Source organism: Ornithodoros turicata, chromosome 1 (assembly GCF_037126465.1).
Source record: "Ornithodoros turicata isolate Travis chromosome 1, ASM3712646v1, whole genome shotgun sequence".
NCBI classification, from domain to species: Eukaryota; Metazoa; Arthropoda; class Arachnida; order Ixodida; family Argasidae; genus Ornithodoros; species Ornithodoros turicata.
The window spans coordinates 195,846,595-195,865,565 of NC_088201.1; the positions used below are offsets into that span (position 1 = coordinate 195,846,595).

Here is an 18,971-nt window from a genome sequence, read left to right on the forward strand (position 1 = left end):
TCAAACGTCCCGATGATGGCACTCGGCCATTTCCGATCTCCATGAAAAAAATTATGTTATCGTCGTGCACGTGCACATAATCCGTGCGAAGTATTTCGCCCGGCTTCCCCATAGAACCGTCGCGAGGGGGCTTCGAACTCCCACGCCGGCCCACTTTGGTGCGTCTAAGCGGGCGCTGGGCAGAAACGGTTTTACCTATCCAAAAAATTGAGACGGGACGCTGTTTCGAAAGGGTCACAATAGTTCTGTTCACGATCTCAGTCGCACCGAGCTGCTAATTCGCGAGACGAGCTATCACAAAGAACGTGCAAAATCCGCCATGTTGAGCAATTTTTCCTGAAAACACCGCACATAGAAATCCCAATGTTATAATTTTTCCTTGTTGGGGCCCACCAATATGACTCACCGGAAAAGTTTGACGGACGGACACTGGACCGTTTGGCTACAAAAAAGGCGCGAAATTCGGAAATTTGACGGAAAATCGAAAAAGTTGACAAGAAATAGCGCAAAAAGTGACCGTGGGACAGCGCTGAAATTTGCACAGAAATGTAGCATACTGTCCCAGTAATCACTACAAAATATCTTCAGGGTGTTTTTTGTCTAACGCGCGCGACGAATTTTTCAATTTACCCTGTAGCAGCAAGCCTGAAGTGCAGGGCGAGGCCAATATCACGGAAGGATTGTACTGTTAACGTTTTTTTTTTCTTTTGCTTGTTTGTCGCTTATACGATCAGTGATGGATCCGACGCTGTCAGGGCCCAGCATGACTAGAAAACCAGTGCTGAATTGCATTTGAAGGTCGCCATATAGAGTACACGCACAACATTTCTTACTTCGATGCTCATCCGACGAGTCATTCCAGCTCAAACCCTGTCGTGTAGCTCGACCATCACCGATCTGACAGAAAAAAAAAGTATGCAGTACATGATATATTTTTGCCCAAAGCCAGTTAGGGCGTTGTCGTGAATGGAAGGTGCGCTTTAGCGCCTCTGGAGCGAATGTGGATTCAACTCAGAGAGAAACTAAAATTGGACGCCCTTGAGGAAGCCTAGCGCTCTATGTGGATGCGTCCACTCGTCCTACGAGTGAAGGATTAAAAGGCTATGGGTTTGTGAAATAACCGTAAAATACGCGATATTTGACTTTTCTTTTTTCCGGACCAACAACGCAATTACAACAACTAAAATATTTTCCGGATGTTAGACTGTACCTATATATTATATGAAAAGAAAAATTCAGGTTGGGCCGCCGAATGGCTGATCTTTTAAAAAAAAATCCCGAAGTTGAGATTTTCAGCTAATCTGGCCAACTTTCACGTGCGAAAACGCGCAATGTGGAGGCGTTACAGCATAGAAGTTAGCGCCCATGCATTGAGTGTTGTGTCGTCTATGAGCCCGCAAAATAACCCAGCCTAGAAAATTTTGTTGTTGTAACTGCGTTGTTGGTCCGAAAAAAAAAAGTCAAATATCGCGTATTTTGCGGCTATTCCACAAACCCATAACTTTTTAATCATTCACTCTTAGGACGAGTGGACACGTCCAGGAAGAGCGCTAGGCTTCCTCAAGCGCGTCCAATTTTAGTTTCTCGCTCAGTTTAATCCGCATTCGCTCCAGAGGCGCTAAAGCGCAGCTTAGTTTTTGGCCTCATGCGTAACTTTGAAGCATTCTCGACAACGCCCTAATTGGCGTTGGGCAAAACTATATCGTGTACTGCATATGTCCATATATAGGAGCAACATAATTTTTTTCTCGCAGATCGGTGATGGTCGAGCCACGCGACAGAGAGGTTTGAGCTTGAATGACCCGTCTGATGAGCATCGAAGTAAGAAAGGTTGTGCGTGTACGCGATATGGTGACCTTCATATGGAATTCAGCACTAGTCTTCTAGCCATGCTGGGCCCTGACAGCGTCAGATCCATCACTGGTTGTATAAGCGACAAGCAAGCAAAATAATAAAAGTTAACAGTACAATCCTTCCGTGATATTGGTCTCGCCCTGCACTTCAGGCTTGTTGCTACAGCGTAAATTGAAAAATTCATCGCGCGCTTTACACAAAAAACACCCTGAAGATATCTTTTGTAGTGATTACCGGGACACTATACTAAATTTCTGTGCAAATTTCAGCGCTGTCCCACGTTCACTTTTAGCGCTATTTCTTGTCAAAATTTTCAAGTTTCCGTCAAATTTCCAAATTTCGCGCCTTTTTGTAGCCAAACGGTCCAGAGTTCGGCCGTCAAACTTTTTCGGTGGGTCATATTGGTGGGTCCCAACAAGGAAAAAATATAACATTGATAATTCTATGTGCGGTGTTTTCAGGAAAAAATGCTCAACATGGCAGATTTTGCACGTTCTTTGGGATAGCTCGGCTTGCGAATTAGCGGCTCGGCGAGACTGAGATCGTGAGCAGAACTACTGTGATCCCTTCGAAACAGCGTCCCGTTTCAATTTTTTGATATATAACACCGTTTTTGCTTAGCGCCCGCTTAGACGCACCGTGGTTTTAGGCCCGGCGCGGGAGTTCGAAGTCCCATGGCCACGGTTCTATGTGGACCCCGGGCGAAATACTTCGCACGGATTATGTTCACGTGGACGACGATCACATATATTTTTTTCATGGAAATCGGAGATGGTCGAGCGCCATCATAGGGACGTTTGAACTGGAATGACCCTACCGTGGGTTCGAGACCGCGCCATACATGCTGCTGCGATGGGGTTACTCTTGAGTGTCTGCAAAGAAAGCTCCGCCATTTCTAAAGTGATTTTTTTCCCACTACGCTGTGTGACTTTGTCATAAGCAACACGTGTACGGAGTATGGACCACATCACCAGTAGGCGATTATAAGAAATACGCAACTCAAGTTGCCCGTTTTCGCCTTACCACCAGTGACTAAACGTGCGTTTGGAAGTACGTCCGAGATCGTCCAACAATATATTTTATATAATACAACAATATAATATATATGAATGGAAAGAGCATTTAAAGACGATTTAAATGAAGATTTAGACGAAGATTTAAAGTGAACGATGTCACCTATGTTAACCTCCTGGTAACTGCAGAAAAAACAGTTACGCGCCGAAAAAGTGCGAATTTTTGCAAATGAGGAGAGTTTGCGATTTTTTATCTGGGCACTTGCACAACCTAGAACCTCCAAGATAACGCAAGCAGTACTGCAGCACATATGCAATAAGTGTGAAAAAAAATAACTGCATTGCCTTAAAGTAGCACAGAAGTCATGTTAACACCCTGTTTTCTTCCTGTAAAACTGTCAAGTAGGCAAGTAAGATGCACAGTGTGAAGTAATTCACACCATAGAGTCATAATTACCACACAAATTTAACTTAAAGTACGCCGCAAAACGCGGCCGCACGCAACGGCGGTGGGGTGCAGTACCAGCCTGTCATCTGCCTGGAACCTCGCGCTGACGCTTTAAGGAGAACGCTCGCTGATTGGTCTGGAAGATGCTGTTTGTTACTCCGCTGTCGTTTGCTATTCGGCTGTTCGGGGTTCCAAAAAAGCATTGCTATTGGTTCGGTCATGATTCGGCCGCTCCTTCTATCCCTAAAGGCTGGTTTAGAGTCCGACGTAGCATTCGCCCATCGCCACCCGCGTTGCGCACCGACAGCCAGCGTTTGCTACGCCGCGCTTCCTTATCCTACCGGGATTATAGTCCGACGCGATTCGGCGCAGCGCAACGAAAACAGCACCAGAGCTTTTCACATTTCGTAGTGGGAAAGCAGTCATATCTGCCCCCGCGTGCTGGAATCCGACCAAAGATAATCCGTGTTCTCATCGTTGGAACTCTTATGTTTGTATTACTGTAATACGTTTGGTATCCCCAAACATGGACACTCAAATGAATAAGAAAGTCGCACGCCTTCCAAGCTGTTCTCCTTCTTTTGGTTGTTTGTATAGTTCCTCCGTCGTGTATTATATAGTCAGGAATATTCCTTTCCAGTTTCGATCAAAAGCTCAAAGGGCGTCGTCATGTTGAGAAATGCGAGTCCTACGCCACGCACAGCTCGCTGGCCACCGCCAGATGTAGAGCATTGTTCTACTCCCCCGACGGCGGCTGGCGTAGTCGCGCGTTCACGCCGCGCCGCGCTTCGCCGAAAGTCGTCAAACTATGAACTCACCAGCGACGGGTCGCGATGCTCGGCGGTGCGCCGCGCGTAGTTACACTCCGTTCCGTCGGACTCTAAACCAGCCTTAATTCTCAGGGAGAACTGACAAAACTCGTTTACGGCGGCGAATGGACAGGGCACTGACCTCCACTGACCGGCACACTAGAACGAGTTCCCCTTATTCTGTCATCGGTGACGTAGCATCATACCTTCTCCTCGTTTTACCCGGAGTAGCGAGTTCATGGTCAACCCGCGGAGCCACGTTTATGTCAGTTTTTTTCTGGGGCACAAATTGCACTCATCGAAACCTTTCGCGCTATTCGGCAAAATGACGCGCACAATTTCATCAGATGTCTTAACCTGATTTCTCTCTCTTTTTTTATGGCCCTTTGTACTCCTCTAATGGTTACAAAGAATCAAGTCCTGAAAATTGCGAGGAAGCTCAGTGCTCAAAATGGTAAGCCTTGGATCGTATTTCTGAAAAAAAAGAAAAAAACACCTGCAATATATTTTATCTGCCAATGTAGTTCCTAATCACAAGGCTTCAATATTTATTGGAACGAAGAAATCTGAGAGGTCGACCGGACCACCCTACCTGACTCTCCTTGAAATCACCCAACTGCTGAACAGGTGAAAGGTTCCGAATATGCGACGGCATAGAGACAGGCAAGCTGTTGAAGGAGACCCATGGAGGCGGCATAGTGACCATTGGGCAGCAAACATGGAAGACGAGCGACACCAGGAGAGCTCTCCATTATGTTGTTTCTTTTTGAGTGTTTGCTGTCCGTCTTTGTCCTGTGTAATGAGCTTCAGGGTCCCCTCCCGTCCGACGAACCCTCTCAGGAAGCCTTCCGGCTTGGATACCCCTCTCGCAACCTCCCGTAGTAGCACTGCGCCTCCAAGCATAACTCACCTGAGAAAGCTGGTCACGAAAAGCATCCATATCATCTCCCACTAGCTTCGTTGGAGCGTCCTGCAACTGTGACATATTACAATCTTTCAGCTGACTGTGGACGTCCTTCAGCAGGTCTTGTACTATTTCGCTCCGCATTATTCTCGGCAACTCCTGCAAAGTACAACAGTTTTTTTTTTTTTTCAATTGAATCTCGTATTTCACGGAGAGCATAAGATGGCTTATCAACCAACAGCTCGCTCACAGCACATCTAATTCGTGCACACAGGCAATTCCTCGGCTTTTCTGCAATGAGACGTCAGGTGTCACAATAAACTAAGCGTATACGTTAAATGGACTAATGCAGACCCTAAACGTGAAGTATGTAGGAATTATCACATAAAACCACTAACACCGTGCGAAAAAGAAATAAGGATGGCACAGGACGTCCGTGCGTTCATCCTGCGCCGTCCTTACTTGTTTTTGAACTTTTTTGGTGATTTGATTATGTGTGACCAACAGGCCCAAATTGGTACTTTCAGATGATGATCATATAACCTCTGTTGTTTCTGAGCCACCAGAGCCACAATGTACAATATCTCGTTTATATTCGCCTCCGAGAATTTTTAATGTAATTCAAAAGTTACAACTTTTGCTCCAATTGAAAGCTGCATATGGAACAGTCGTGACGTCAGGAGCTTTCTCTTCGGGTCTTTGCTGCTTCTGCACGGCTGCTTTGCTGCTTTTTGTTGCGCTTGATGCGTCACTGCTCCTGGCACTTATACTTTTAAAACGTATCGCACTCCTGCATTGCACTCCTGCACTGCATAGGTGACGGTGTTGTTTGCACATTGACGATGTTGTGTTCTAAGATATGGAATACTCATTCACGCGAGGCAAGCACTTAGGCAAGCACACATTATCATCGAATTACAGGAGCATGAAGCTAACAATACCCGCTACAGCTTCTCTGGGAATCCAAGTGAAAGACAAAAAAGAAAAAAACAGAAAAAAACTAAACGACCTTAAACGATAGACAACAATTGGCAAACGTGTTGTCCTACTCCTGCCCCCTCCCCTCCCTCTCCGTTCACGTTGACCGACACAGTGTAAATCCAACAAAAGAACGAAAATCCAAAGGGGCTGCCAGATACTCCGACACAGGTACACATGTGGTGACAGCCGACGACGAAGCCGGTCAGCTGGCACCGCCCACGCATCGCGCCTCAGCGCGAGGCCGTGCAAAATAAATCATTCCTTCGTTTTTGGGCTTGCTGGCCGGACGTGTCTCTCTTATCTCTAGCTGGGATAGTTTCCCACACTGGTGACCCGAACGTGAAAGTTTCCCACACACGTACCCCTCATTCCGTTCCTCTAGTCTGAAGAAGAGCTTTCGCTCGAAACGTCACCCTTTTTCATCACTCCCCTCTGCGGTACACCTGTCTCCCCCTGCCACACACACACTTTTTTTTGTAAATCTAACGACGTTATACCCCTTACTCTGGGCACATTGAGTTGTGCGACTTCTTCAGTGGTTTCACCAGTCTGCGACTATGTGCCCGTTGTATAACGAACTGTCCGTTCTCTACTTTGTGCCTTGCAAGAAGGTACTTCAATCCTAGTGTTTTGAGCTTTGGTGTCTGACAGGGTCCTATATTAGTTTTATGGCTGCCTGATTGTCACCCTTGATTTCCGTGGCTTTCCCACTACACTTCGCCGAAATTTAGTTCTTTCCATTTTCCTTCCTTCTAGCTTCCTTCCTTTATAGCTGCTGCTATTGCAATATATTCTGCTTCACATCTGGACAATGCAGTGGTCTGCTCTTTAGCGGATTTCCAGCTGATGGGTGCTTTCGACATGGTGAGTGCGTGTTTGTTACGTGAAGGCCCGTTGCCTGGACCATTTCAACTTGCACTGGAACACTCAATTACGGGGTCTCCGCATAATCTGTACGTTATTCTGGTGGTTTTCGTAGCCGGTAAGTTGCGCAATATTCGTTTTGCCGTCCTCGAGTGAGTCAATGCGTAAGTAGTATTGTGTTGACTCAGGTAAAGATTGGCAAAAAACAGTGCCAGGGCGTGTCCCCTGCACTAGTACATAAATTCCCTATTAATTTCCGGTGAGGAATCCTGACTTCTCGGCGTAGAACATTCTGCTTTGTTTTCCCATTTGACCGAGTTCCATGGGAGTTTGGACAGGCTTGCGGTCTTCCGTCTGATAGCGCCTTCAGAATGTCCCTTATATATTTCTTCCGTCTAACTGCTGTTCTCTTTTCTCTTCACCGCCGTAATTTCAATGTCAAATATGTATTTGGATTCGCAGTTTTTTTTTCTTCAAATTTTTCAGTCCACTTTTATCCCAAGCATTTGATTGCACCGTTCAGATCGTGCTGCCATTACTATTATGTCGTTGACGCATATCTCCAATAAGATTTTGCTATTCTTCTTGTCCCAGACAGAGACACAGTTACCTGTTTTAAGCCCCTGTAACCTTGTTCGCGGGGAATTGTGTCGAGGGTTTTGCACCAGGTTCTGGTTCTCTTGCTTCAATCGTTAGATTGTCTTAGTTAATTAAAACTTTTGCATCGGTATCCGGGGTTCAAAGATGTTGCTGCATATACACTTTTTCTGAGAGTTTGTCACGTAGATAAGCCGTCGTCACGTCAAGCAGACGCGTTGTAATTCCTTCTTTATTTGCCAATGCAAATAATGTTCGAAGGCTTGTTAGCTACACAACTGGTGAAAAAGTTTAGTAATAATCCAGACCGTACATTTGCGAACTTCCAACGGAGACAACTCTTGCCTTAATTTTTTGCTATGACCCGAGGGAAGACGAGCATGAACCAGGGAACCAGAACAACTACTGTACGTGCACAACAAGTAGAAACACAATATGTGTAGAACACAGTAGTCCACTGCGATACAACCGCGCAGGGTATTTCGGCTCTCCCACTTCGTCTTCCTGGAGCAGAAAACAGTCCTCCGCCCGACCAGCAGCCCCTTTCTGTTCTGTCCGAGCTCGCGCTCAAGCCTCCTCGACCTTGTCGAGGCATTCGAAGACCCTGAAGTACGACACGCATTGCGACCTTTTGTACAGTTCTTCAGTACGCGCCTCATTAAGCAGTCTCTTGCTGCAGCGGTTCCTGACAAAAGATGCGGTATTGAGAACATCGGCCCAAAAATCCACTGGCAGCTGTGGCTCAGTCAGCAGCGACCGTGCTGCGTATAACAGCGTCCGGTTCATGTGTGGAAGACCAAGAAGCAAGCCAGACTCACCAAGGTCAAGTGAATAACGTTTTTTTTATCAGGAAGAATGCTGGGTCGAAATGAAAAAAGGGCGTGTCGCGAGGCTGCATGCCCAAAACAACATCTTCGCTTTTGGTCCAGCGTCGGACAGCTGCCCACCTCCACAGACGGAGGATGGGATAAATGGCCAAGGTGAAGTGACGAGAGCTAGGGATTGCATTAGGGGAGGTAGCGGAGAGTAGAGGAGGACAGGGACAACTTAAGGAACTTGCTCCACGTAAGCGGGCTTGAGCCTGTCGATGCTGGTGACTACTTCCTTGTTGGGAGTGCGTACCTTGAAGTATTTCGAGCTTGAGTGAAGGACGGGAAAGGGGCCGGAGTATGAGGCCCGAAGCGTGAGCCGTTGCGCGTCTGTACGGAGTAAAATATGAGCGGCGATGGGGTTCTTAGTGATGTAAAATGGACGGTTGGAGGCTCGACGACGGGGAGAGATCTTACGAGCTACGAGAGTTTGTGCTGCCGACGGCTGAGGATGTCCGGATGGGACGCGAAGGGCTCGGGAGGAGGGATGAGTGCGGAAACGTGTGATACCGATTATCTTTAGTAATACGGAAAACAAGGAGGACTCGAACTGGCGTCCGCAGTCGTTGATTATTTCAGCTGACACTCCGTAATCTCCGACCTGGCCAGGTTGCAAGGAAGATAGAGGAAACGTTGTCTGCAGTAACATCAGTCGTAGGCGCCGCTTTAGGCCAGCGAGTATACTGTCAAGGATGAAAACAGACGAGCGAGAGGGCGAATAATCGGCGAACGCTTTATTCTAGCTGCTTAGCTGGCTAACACAAGAGCGGTAGCTCTTAGACAGAACTCATGCTGAATTCCAATGGCAGAGTCGGAGCAAGTGGCACACTCCGCTGTGGAGCGGCTTGATCTGGCCTAGAGCAAGTAATCCGAATCTGCGACTGGAGCACTTGCGCCCACTTGGAGTTTAGCCCTGGCCAATCTTCCTTGGTGGACGGCGGCCAGAGACGGAGGAAGAAGAAGAAGATTGTACTCAAGTTCCAATAAAACGCCATGTTTTGCAACATCAAGGTCCTCCTAATCTCCTAACGTTGCCCTGGTGATGTCTGGCTTATTGCTTTCTTCGAGAAACAAAATTGCTAACGTACGACGCGAAATACTAGTCACGGCGAAGACGCGTCGGGAAGCGGCCATGTTACCGAAGCAGAGACAGGAAATAGGAAGCACGAGCGATAAGTGACACGTCACGTAGAGTTCCGGTTGAATCTGCCTACTTTGGCGAAGCAGTCTGGGTTGCTCCCTGTCAATGGGACAAACTTCCACTCGGCGGAGCAACAAAACTTCCTCTGGAAACGCTCCGAATCTGCCATTGGAATTCAACATAAGGTAAAGAATGCTCCGGCTGGGAGCTCACAAGCTTTTATACACAGCGGCGAACATTGTAGAAAGCGCGCGTCGGTGAAGAAGAGGAAGTAGAGAAGCTTCTCCAAGGTCGTCGATCCGACCCTGAGATTGATGCGAGCGAATGAACATATGCTTCTGGAAGCATCGCTCGCTAATCAGCGCGGCGTGTCGTGGATCTCAGCCCGTCGCTCGACGCCTCACCGTCCGTTGTTACTGTTCCGTGTGGTCGCTTCAACGATGATACGTGGCAATACGGATCAATGCAAGTATGGATACACCAGTAGCCGCGGGATGGTGGTAGCGGACCGACGATGTCGAGATGTAGGTTTAGGAAACACTGACAGGTTGGAAGAAACTCATCGAGTGGTGCTCGGGTTTGGCGGCTGACCCTGACTCGTTGGGATGCGTTGCAGGTCTTCGTCCATTGGCAGATGTCGTGGCGCATTCCAGGCCAAACGTAGCGAGTGGCGGTGAAATGATGCGAGTGCCCCTCGCAGGCAGAACAGTATACTGAAGAGCCAGTACAGTGGTAGCGGAGTACCGAAGAGCATGAACTCGTCATCTTGCTTCTGTTAACGGGCTACTATATCGGTGTCAGTGGGAAGGTCTGGATTGAAGGCGTTAGTACGGTTGAGAGCATCGAGCGGTTGCTTAAGGGAGCTTTTCACGAAGAGCACGTCTGTAGTGAACTCAGCCAAAAACGACAAATGCGGAATTTCACGTGGAAAGCACTTGTGGCCAGCGGACATGAAGACAGTGGAGAGGGTTATCGTCCGTTAATATCATGAACTTGCGGCCTTCGAGGAAATACTTTTTCTTGAAAAGTTCTCTCCCCAAGGGCGGATTCGCGTGGGAACAGCTTCTGTGAAAAGCAATCGGCTTGAGGATGCCGTTGTGCTTCTCGTAGAGCGCAGCTCCTACAGCGCCGTCGGAGGCGTCCGCCATGAGATAAGTGGGGCTTAGGATGGGCGAGTAGTGTCGTAAGAGAAGGCGTCCTTGGCGTGTTAACAAGCAGCTTTGGTGCCGTCGGTCCACACCAACGATGCGGGTATGGCGGTTTGCCCGCACAACAATTCCTCCAAAGGCCGCAGAATTTCCGATAAGGAACATTAAAGAAGTTGATGAGCCCGCAGGAAACGTCGCTGTTGCATGGTAGATGAAAGCAGGAAGGTGCTGACGGCTTGGACTTTAGATCGGAGCGGCCGAATAACGTCAGATGAAACCTGATGCCCGAGAAACTCGAGGGTCCAATCGCCGAATTAGTACGGTTGATGTCTTCGTTTTTCGATGTTTTTCAAGGATGATTATACTGATTATACAGTGAACCATCGTTAATATGACCTCGATAATCTGACATACCCGCTTTACGACCATACTCCTGGGGAACAATTAGTAAAACCTCTGCAAATCGCCCCCATTAATATGACAATTCCGCGTTATGACCAAAATTTTCGGGAACGGCCATGGTCATAATAACGAGGGGTTCACTGTATATGGATATATAATGATTATAATGTCGTGCTTCTTCAGCCTGTCAAAGACCGCGCGGGAATGAGCAAAATGTTCTTCAAGAGAGGAGCTAGGTATCACAAGGTCATCAACATGCGCCACGTTGCGGAGACCGAACGGCATTCGTACGAATCCAAAAGGGCCGAATGGCGTGCTGATCGCTCTCTTGATGATGTCGTCTGGTGCCATGGGAATTTGGTGGTAGGCCTTCCTCAAATTAAGTTCGGAGAAACCGGTGGCACTAGATAAGTGTGCGGTGAAGTCCTGGATGAGCCGTAACGGATACCGATCTGGTTTGTGGCGAGGTTTAGCGCCCAGTAGTCGCCACAAGGGCGCCGATCACCTGTCGTTCTTGTGTCATATGTAAGGCAAAACACCAGTCACTCGTCTCAGGATGTATGGTAACCAGCGAAAGCGTATTTTGAAATTCTTTGCGAGCAATGGATAAGTTTTCAGGAGGTAGACGTCGAGAACAGTAATGTACCCTACGATCCCGTAGTTTCAATGTGACGGTAAACGTCATGAGTAGTCGGCTTGGTCCAGTTGCAGGCGTGAGTAGTCGGTCAGACTGACGGCGTAGGGAGATTGTAATAGCTCAATGAGCATCCAAGTCATGAACGAACGTTGGGGCACACAAATGACTTGAACCGTGAGGGATGTGCTGTTGTCGAAAGGTATGCCCCGGGGGATGTCAAGAGTCAGCTTGTAAGCCCCAATATGGTCAGCGCCGAGGATAAGCACGTCAACAGCTACCACTAAGAAAATCCAGGGGAATCCGTGGAAGTCCCAGACTGAGCGTGAGCGAGCGTTCTGCGTAAACGGGAATGCCGGTGTTGATCCCGCGTAGGTGATAGAGGGGCGTGGAGTTCGGCGCTACTCGTGCTTTTTAGCAGGAAACGCGCTGACTTCATCTCCTGCATTGACAAGGAATTTGGTTGTTGAGCTCTTGTCGACGATGTAAAATAGGCGGCTGCTTGCAGAGGGATGGAGCCGTCGCCTGTAATGGCCTGCGGTCCAGTTTTCCCGACCAAGAGCAGGGGATCGTACATTTGCGAGCGCGTGGGCATAAACGGCGGTGATACTAACAGATGTCAGTGCTGTCGTCGGTGTGAGAGGCGCAGGCGGAAGACTATGCACGGCTTACTTAAGACGACGCAGAGTGCGAGTAGCTGCGGTGGCAGCCATTCAGGGTCGCCAGTCTTTGGAAGGCGGACACGCAAGGTAGACTCAGGAAGGCGAGGTGAAGAACTGTGTTTAATCAAGAAGAATGCCGCCCCGAAATCAAAAGGGGCGTGGCGCGAGGCTGCGTGACCAAAACAAGATATTCGCTTGCATGCGTTCCGCCACTCCATTTCGGGGGTGTGAGCATGAAACTTATTTTTTTTGCATGCATAATTCTGCATTTTCTCGTCAACGAACTCTCCTCCATTATTAATTCTGAACCGCTTGACCCTTTTCTCCTGTTTGTTCTTCTGCTTGAGGGATCCCAAGCAGCACAAATCATTGGCCCAATAACAGGTTACATATTGGCAAAAGCGGTCCAATATTGGACCAGTATTGCCAATGTCCTCCCGATATTGGCTGAATATTGGGCATATCAGGACGTTATACCTAGTATTCAGCCAATATAGGCTAGATGTCGGGTATACCGGGCCGACATGCCCAGTGGTTTCCCAATATTGTCTGAATAACGGGTATACCGGCCCAATATAACCAGTACTCTTCCAATATTGGCAAAATAATTGGTGTATTGGCCCGGTATACCCGATATTCAGCCATTATTGTCTTAATGCGTGAATGCTGGTTGGCGCCTTTTTGCAACTTTTTTGCGTGCGTTTTCAAAATGTTGAGGACGTAACTGACAGGTGTTTTAATCTCCCCCTTGCAATATCGCAGTTATAACGACCACATGTTTATAGGAACTAAAGAAGCAGAACTACGATAAGGCAATGTTTCACTGCTGTATTGCGAATGTTTGTTAGAAATATTAATTACAGTGATTTTTCAAGCAATTAGCTGAAAACTGCCTAAGGTTTTTAGGTACGAAAGCGATTGTCTTATGATGTGGCTGAAACACTTATAATACCATTCATCATTTTTCAAATCAAGATGTTTTGGTTCGAAGATTATGATCATTTTATTTGATGACCATTTAAAATGCTGAATTTGCTGGACCAACATTCAGGAGCTGCGCTAGAGTTTATCGCATGACAATTATTTTTTTATGACAGAGGATTTAAAAACGCTGTTTCTCCTTTCTTGCAAAAATGCATGAGCTAGATTCAGAAGCATTCTTATTGATTTACACTATGAAGGACGAGGCAGAGCAATAAACTTCCCGAGACAGAAGCACCCCATTGTTTGTAGCTGTGACCATGCAGCTACTTCGCAATATTATAGCTTTTGCCACTGCAAGGCACTAGGCAGCTCGACCCCCGACGTCTTGCATTGCTCAGTGAACATTCAACGAACTGCAACATATTGGGGCGCTCGGCACATAGCATCAGATATGGGTAATGCTGGAGTACATATAGCTTCTACACTTCTACGTGTGCACTTGTGTGTTTGTTTAAATTATTATAAGCAAAGCAAAGCAAGCGTACCACAATTTAATAAATGCAGATAAATGCAGGAAAAATGCTATGTAACATACGGTGTCATAAATCAATTTAGTAAACCAATTTAGTAAATGTAGGAAAAAATGCTATGCAACATACGGTGCCATAAACCAATTGTACTGTTGGGGACATGGTTAGCTAAAACCCTCTATGAGCAGTTGCAAGGCTGACATTAGCTGAGTTGCGTTGCGCTTGAAACTGTTTTGTGAATACCGTATTTGAAGGTTGACCATGTGCTGCATGTGTTTTTTACTCAAAAGAAATAGCCATGCAACATCTGGACATTTCAGATGCAGTACATCACGGAGTGCTGATATTTTGAGAACCGTGTTCCCTACAGGACATAAGCTAACTGATGAAATGAAAATGTTTGATGCTTCTATAATATTGGAATGACAACGCAGCGCTCGTTGTAAGGCAGGTACACACATTGTGTAGAGGCATTGACAAAGGGAATAGTGCAGGTACGTTGAGACGTTGAACGAATATAAATATTCATCTCAGCTGATGGCAATGGCACTGAGAAAAAGCTGCTCTTTCTCATCATCTACGTCTGTGTCATTTACTTCCTGGACAACGACACGTGTCGTTCCATCGAGGAGGTAACAGTAGCCAACACTAACTCTTGTATGTTTCTTTCTTCTTGGAAGGCCGTACTTGTACCCCTTCTGAAAGTCTCCTGCTAATCTGTGATAAAGGTCGGTTTTCTGATCTTAGGATTCTCTTGAGCTTGCCTAGGAAATTTTCAAACGGGAATGCGCTAAAGCAATCCAGGGTGCCATGTGTCAAACAATGATCTGCAAGATGGCACAAGTTGTGTACGTTGCACACAATGTTGTCCTTGCCATAGATGTCACCAAAGTCTTGAACAAAATTTGTGAGCACTTCTTCGGCACAGCTGCTGTAGTGTGAGCAAAACTGAGTGGAAGCCAGCAGTCTGATAGCAACATGGAGACAAAGAAGGTGCTCATATTTTTGCTCGAGAAGCAAATCTTTCAATACGGCAGGCCCCATGTATAACAAAAAGCTCCGAAATTCTGTCGCCTTCCACCGCTCCAATTCCTCTCTGCCCGATGGCTTACGCTGAAACACAGACGGAAAACAACAACAACAAAAACAACTTTATTTAGGCTTTGGAGAATGGGGAGCTTCATCGTCACAGGCGATCACAGATGGAAAATGCTTTGCACATGCCTTCAAATGTTCGCTTAATAACCTGCATTGTGTTGCACTGAGGCAGTGTGGACAGGTACGTCGAACCCACATTACGGGTTGTGTTCGCACACCGAGGCAAACAAGATGCATGTAGTCGGCTGGGAAAAGCTGGATGATGTCATAGTCCAGTGATATAAAGGGAGAGGTGCTTATGTGGTGCTCTGCCTGTTGTTGCTGTAGAAATGACATATCTGTCCCTCTGGGTGCATTGAATTGTGGTAACGTCACTCTTGGGTTGTTGTATAGCCCTTTCTGAATACACTTGTCGCATGAGTAGTACCCAGCGTGCGATTTAATCTGCTTGAGAAAACTCCTAGCTGGGGCATCACAGATTACAGCCGTGAGTTGAACTTCTATGTGGGCACCTTTGTAAATTAATCTTTCTTGAATCAAGTTATGCAGTTTTTCAAGGAAAGGATGCAGACACTCTTGCAAGTTTTCGGGCTTCCCAGTGCCACAATATAGGCTCACCATGAAAGGGTCATTGTCTGCAGAGTTTGTGACTCTACATAAAATGGGCCAGAAAAACTTTCTAGAACATTTGAACAATGGCAAGCAATCCAAATTTGTCTGCAATTTTATATTTGTAGGAATGTTTTCAGACGTCAAAGCTCCTTTGATGCCGTCCTACAATCCGAAGTGCACAAAAGATCATGTTGTGTTCAGATCTGTTTTTCGTTCTGTCTCATTTATTGATCGGCAGTCCCGAGGAAGGTCGTGGCCGTGGCGCCGGAAAATGTCAATTATTGCATTAAACATGATGTGGGAGGGACCAAATGTTGCATAGAAGCTTCGTAGGTCGTGGAGCAGATCCAGTCTTCACAAGCGTCACTTCCTGCAGTCGGTTAGGAGTGATTATCTGGAATGCATGAAAGAGGAATAAAAGATGAACATTCATTTAGGGCTAACAGAGTAGTGGAATGCAGATCAATTATAAAAGGTAGTTAAGCCAAGAAATCCCTAGCTGGAAAGTTCACAGCAGGTGAGCTATACAGTAAATATTTACATACGATGATTTGTATATTTCACAGCTTTCTGGAGCATACATATCTATAAAAGTATGATACAGAAGAACTGCTCATCACCTGAAAAACATATTGTTGTGAAGCCGAATGCAGCATTACATTGCGATGCATGCCATCGCCTTCGCAGCCCAGCAACGGGCTTTTAGATTTGTGTTTGTGACTCTAACCTTGACCACTGCCACTTGCTGAAAGAAAAATTGCGTACCTTCATAATCAGTTGTCCCCTCCACGCCAGACAGTCTCAAGTCCTTGCTGTCCGTACTTGTGTACGGTGTCTTCCTGTCACAGCTCGAGTCTGTACTAGCTGCTGCTATGGCTGTCGGGCTTTGTGCTTTGTAGCTACCACAATCACTTTCTTCATCGTACGTTCTTGTATAAACACCGCTAGGTGATGTGGCTGCAACTTCTTGTGCATGATGTTCAGGCAAAGCAGGTGACGAAGACGTTTCGATACCCCGCAAGAGCTTGTCATATACGTCTTCTTGATATTCCTAATTCCTTTCCATCTCGACGTCGCACGATCCATGCTCGTGTTGACAGGCGTTGATCAGCTGGAGCTCTAGCAGGCGCGCAACAGCTGAGAAGAAGGGTGTGGTGGCGGTGGTGGGGGGGGTGAAACTGCTCGCTGTGTTTGGCCACGCTCGTAGCAATTGAAGCAATGTTAGCAGAAACGGTAGCAGCTCGCTAACCATTAACGAGTAATAGCCGATCTGGTATTGCAGATGAAACCCACGAAAGCGCTCTAGCACACAGAAGTTACGAAATACTAAGGTAGTCGAAACATGTGTAGCAACTTCAGCCGAATACAATGAAATTCTGTTCGTCCGTTTACTTTTGCACAGAAAAGCCAGACCTGACCATATGATTAGTAGCTTCAAAATCAGCCCTGAAGCCGAGATCGGGGTAGTGTAGTGGTTGGAGAACCTGGCAGTGGATGAAGAGCCGCAGGTTCAAGCCCAACCCGTGCAGCTTTTTTTATTGTTGTTGTTTATTTCTTCACAGTGGGTGCTATTTTATCCCTGGCAAAACATATGCGTTATTTTCTTGGACATGCGGACAATATCGTATGGGCAGGGTTTTGCGACAGCGGTTAGCTCCAAAAAGAGCTACTGGAGTTTTGTTGCAAGTTAGGTTAGGTGCCTTTCTGCACAATGCCTTTATGTTCCAGAATCTGGTTAGGTTAGGTAAGGTAAGGAATTGCGTTTTTCCACGCTTAAGTCTGATCCACAAAGTACAACCATTATCTATACTGTGGCCTGGCTTACACAATAGAGACTATACGGCGTTAGCCAAAATGGAGGCTCACATTTTCAGGTCATACTCAACAGCTCAACAAATAATTGGATGGATACTACGTTTATGGTTAGAAGTAGGAAGACCTAACCATGTCTCTGCCCTTTTTATTTTCGTTTCTTCTTTGTTGGTTCTTAGTTTTGTGTTCCACTGTGTTCTAAAACCGCATGGTGTGCCGCGCTTAAGCAAAATGCACACAAATCTTTAAATTTTGCTCTCTGCACTGGGAGTTTCAATTGTTCCTTCTTAATGCTCACCTAGGCACCCAATGGGAAATCAGATATCCTAGGCACCCAGCGTGAAACAAGATATCGAGCACCGAGAGGTGCATGACGCACGTGAAACGCCGCGTCTTCATTTTGTTAGTTTGAACGTTTACAAGCTTGTCTTGGTGATCGCCCTGGTCACTCACGCACGCGGACTGCAATATAGCTTTCGTGTGGAATGAGTGTAATTCCTGTAAATGTTTTACATCGTGTTCTAGTTTGAGCGGGTATCCCGTGCACAAAATGAATGGGGCGACGATTTTGATCGTAGACAATCTGTCTGTGCACGCATGTATTGGGTCATTTACGTTTCGTAAGAGCGTTATCAGAATCGTTTTTTTTTTTTGCTTTACAGTAACCTTCGCTGACTAGTTCATATATTATGCACGCACAGCGTACTTTGTTACTTTGGTTTCAGTTACAGGAACCGTTATTGAATGGAATCCACCTGTCCAAAGCAGTGAGCAAAGTGTGTATGGCTGTATATTTAGGTGAAGCAGGTCACGTTCTTACGTGACCTCAGGGTGGGAGATTGTCGGTGGTTGACAGCTAGGTTAGACCAGGTCATGTTATGTTTCCACGTGGTGAGAAACTGTGTCGGTGCTTGGCAGGTTACACCACGACATGTTGTTGCATCGCCTCATGGCGAGAGACTGTGTCGTTGCTTGAAAGTTAGGTTAGAGGCCATGTTGTTACGTTGCTTCATGATGAGGCATTGTGTCTGTGTCGCCGCAGTGTGTGCACATGTGTACGATGTTGGCTTCAATTAAAAGGTTGTTATTCGAGATTCAAAAGAAGGACCTCTGAAAACTTTTGCTACGTCTTTTTAATAGTTTTCTCACCTATTTTGCTTTTGCTATTTTGTTACACTTGGCATGCATTCACTTGGCTAGGCTCTTAGACATAAGAGGATGAGGTACCTAACAGTCTCTAATATTCAGGGTCAGCATGGCAAAGTTTGCGGTTGTGGAGTTTCCCTACGAGAAAGGAGTAGCTGTCGTGCCATCCTCATGGCTGGCGGGAAATTGTACCCTATGCATGTGGCCGCCAAAAACCTGGACGAAGTACAGGGGTTCAGGTGCAGTTAAAGTTGGGAAAACACCACAAAGTGGATGGCTTATTTGCCAAGCAAGGCGCATAAGCAAGTGTGGTAAGTTGTCGGCAGACACTTTTTGCTTTTGCTACTGCGTTAGCTAACTGCTCTGCATTATTTCTATGCAGACAATTACACGCAAGCCTTACGGCGTCTGGACAAAAGCCAATACGCTTCACACTGTGGGTCAGTGGAGAATGAGAGTGACAGTGAGACAGGTAAGTGTTGCAGTAAGCATCATTGCATGTTGCTTATTGCTCCTTCACACA

General features: G+C 46.6%; 1 protein-coding gene across 1 annotated transcript in view; it reads right to left on the reverse strand.

Annotated features, from left to right (window-relative positions):
• The window catches only part of LOC135374730 (cilia- and flagella-associated protein 45-like), a 238,809-nt gene that overhangs the window by 176,793 nt on the left and 43,045 nt on the right, over window positions 1–18,971 (reverse strand). Inside the window, exon 4 of the mRNA XM_064607654.1 lies at window positions 5,035–5,187. Within this exon, the coding sequence (XP_064463724.1) occupies window positions 5,035–5,187 (153 nt within the window). The remainder of the gene's footprint in view (window positions 1–5,034; window positions 5,188–18,971) is intronic.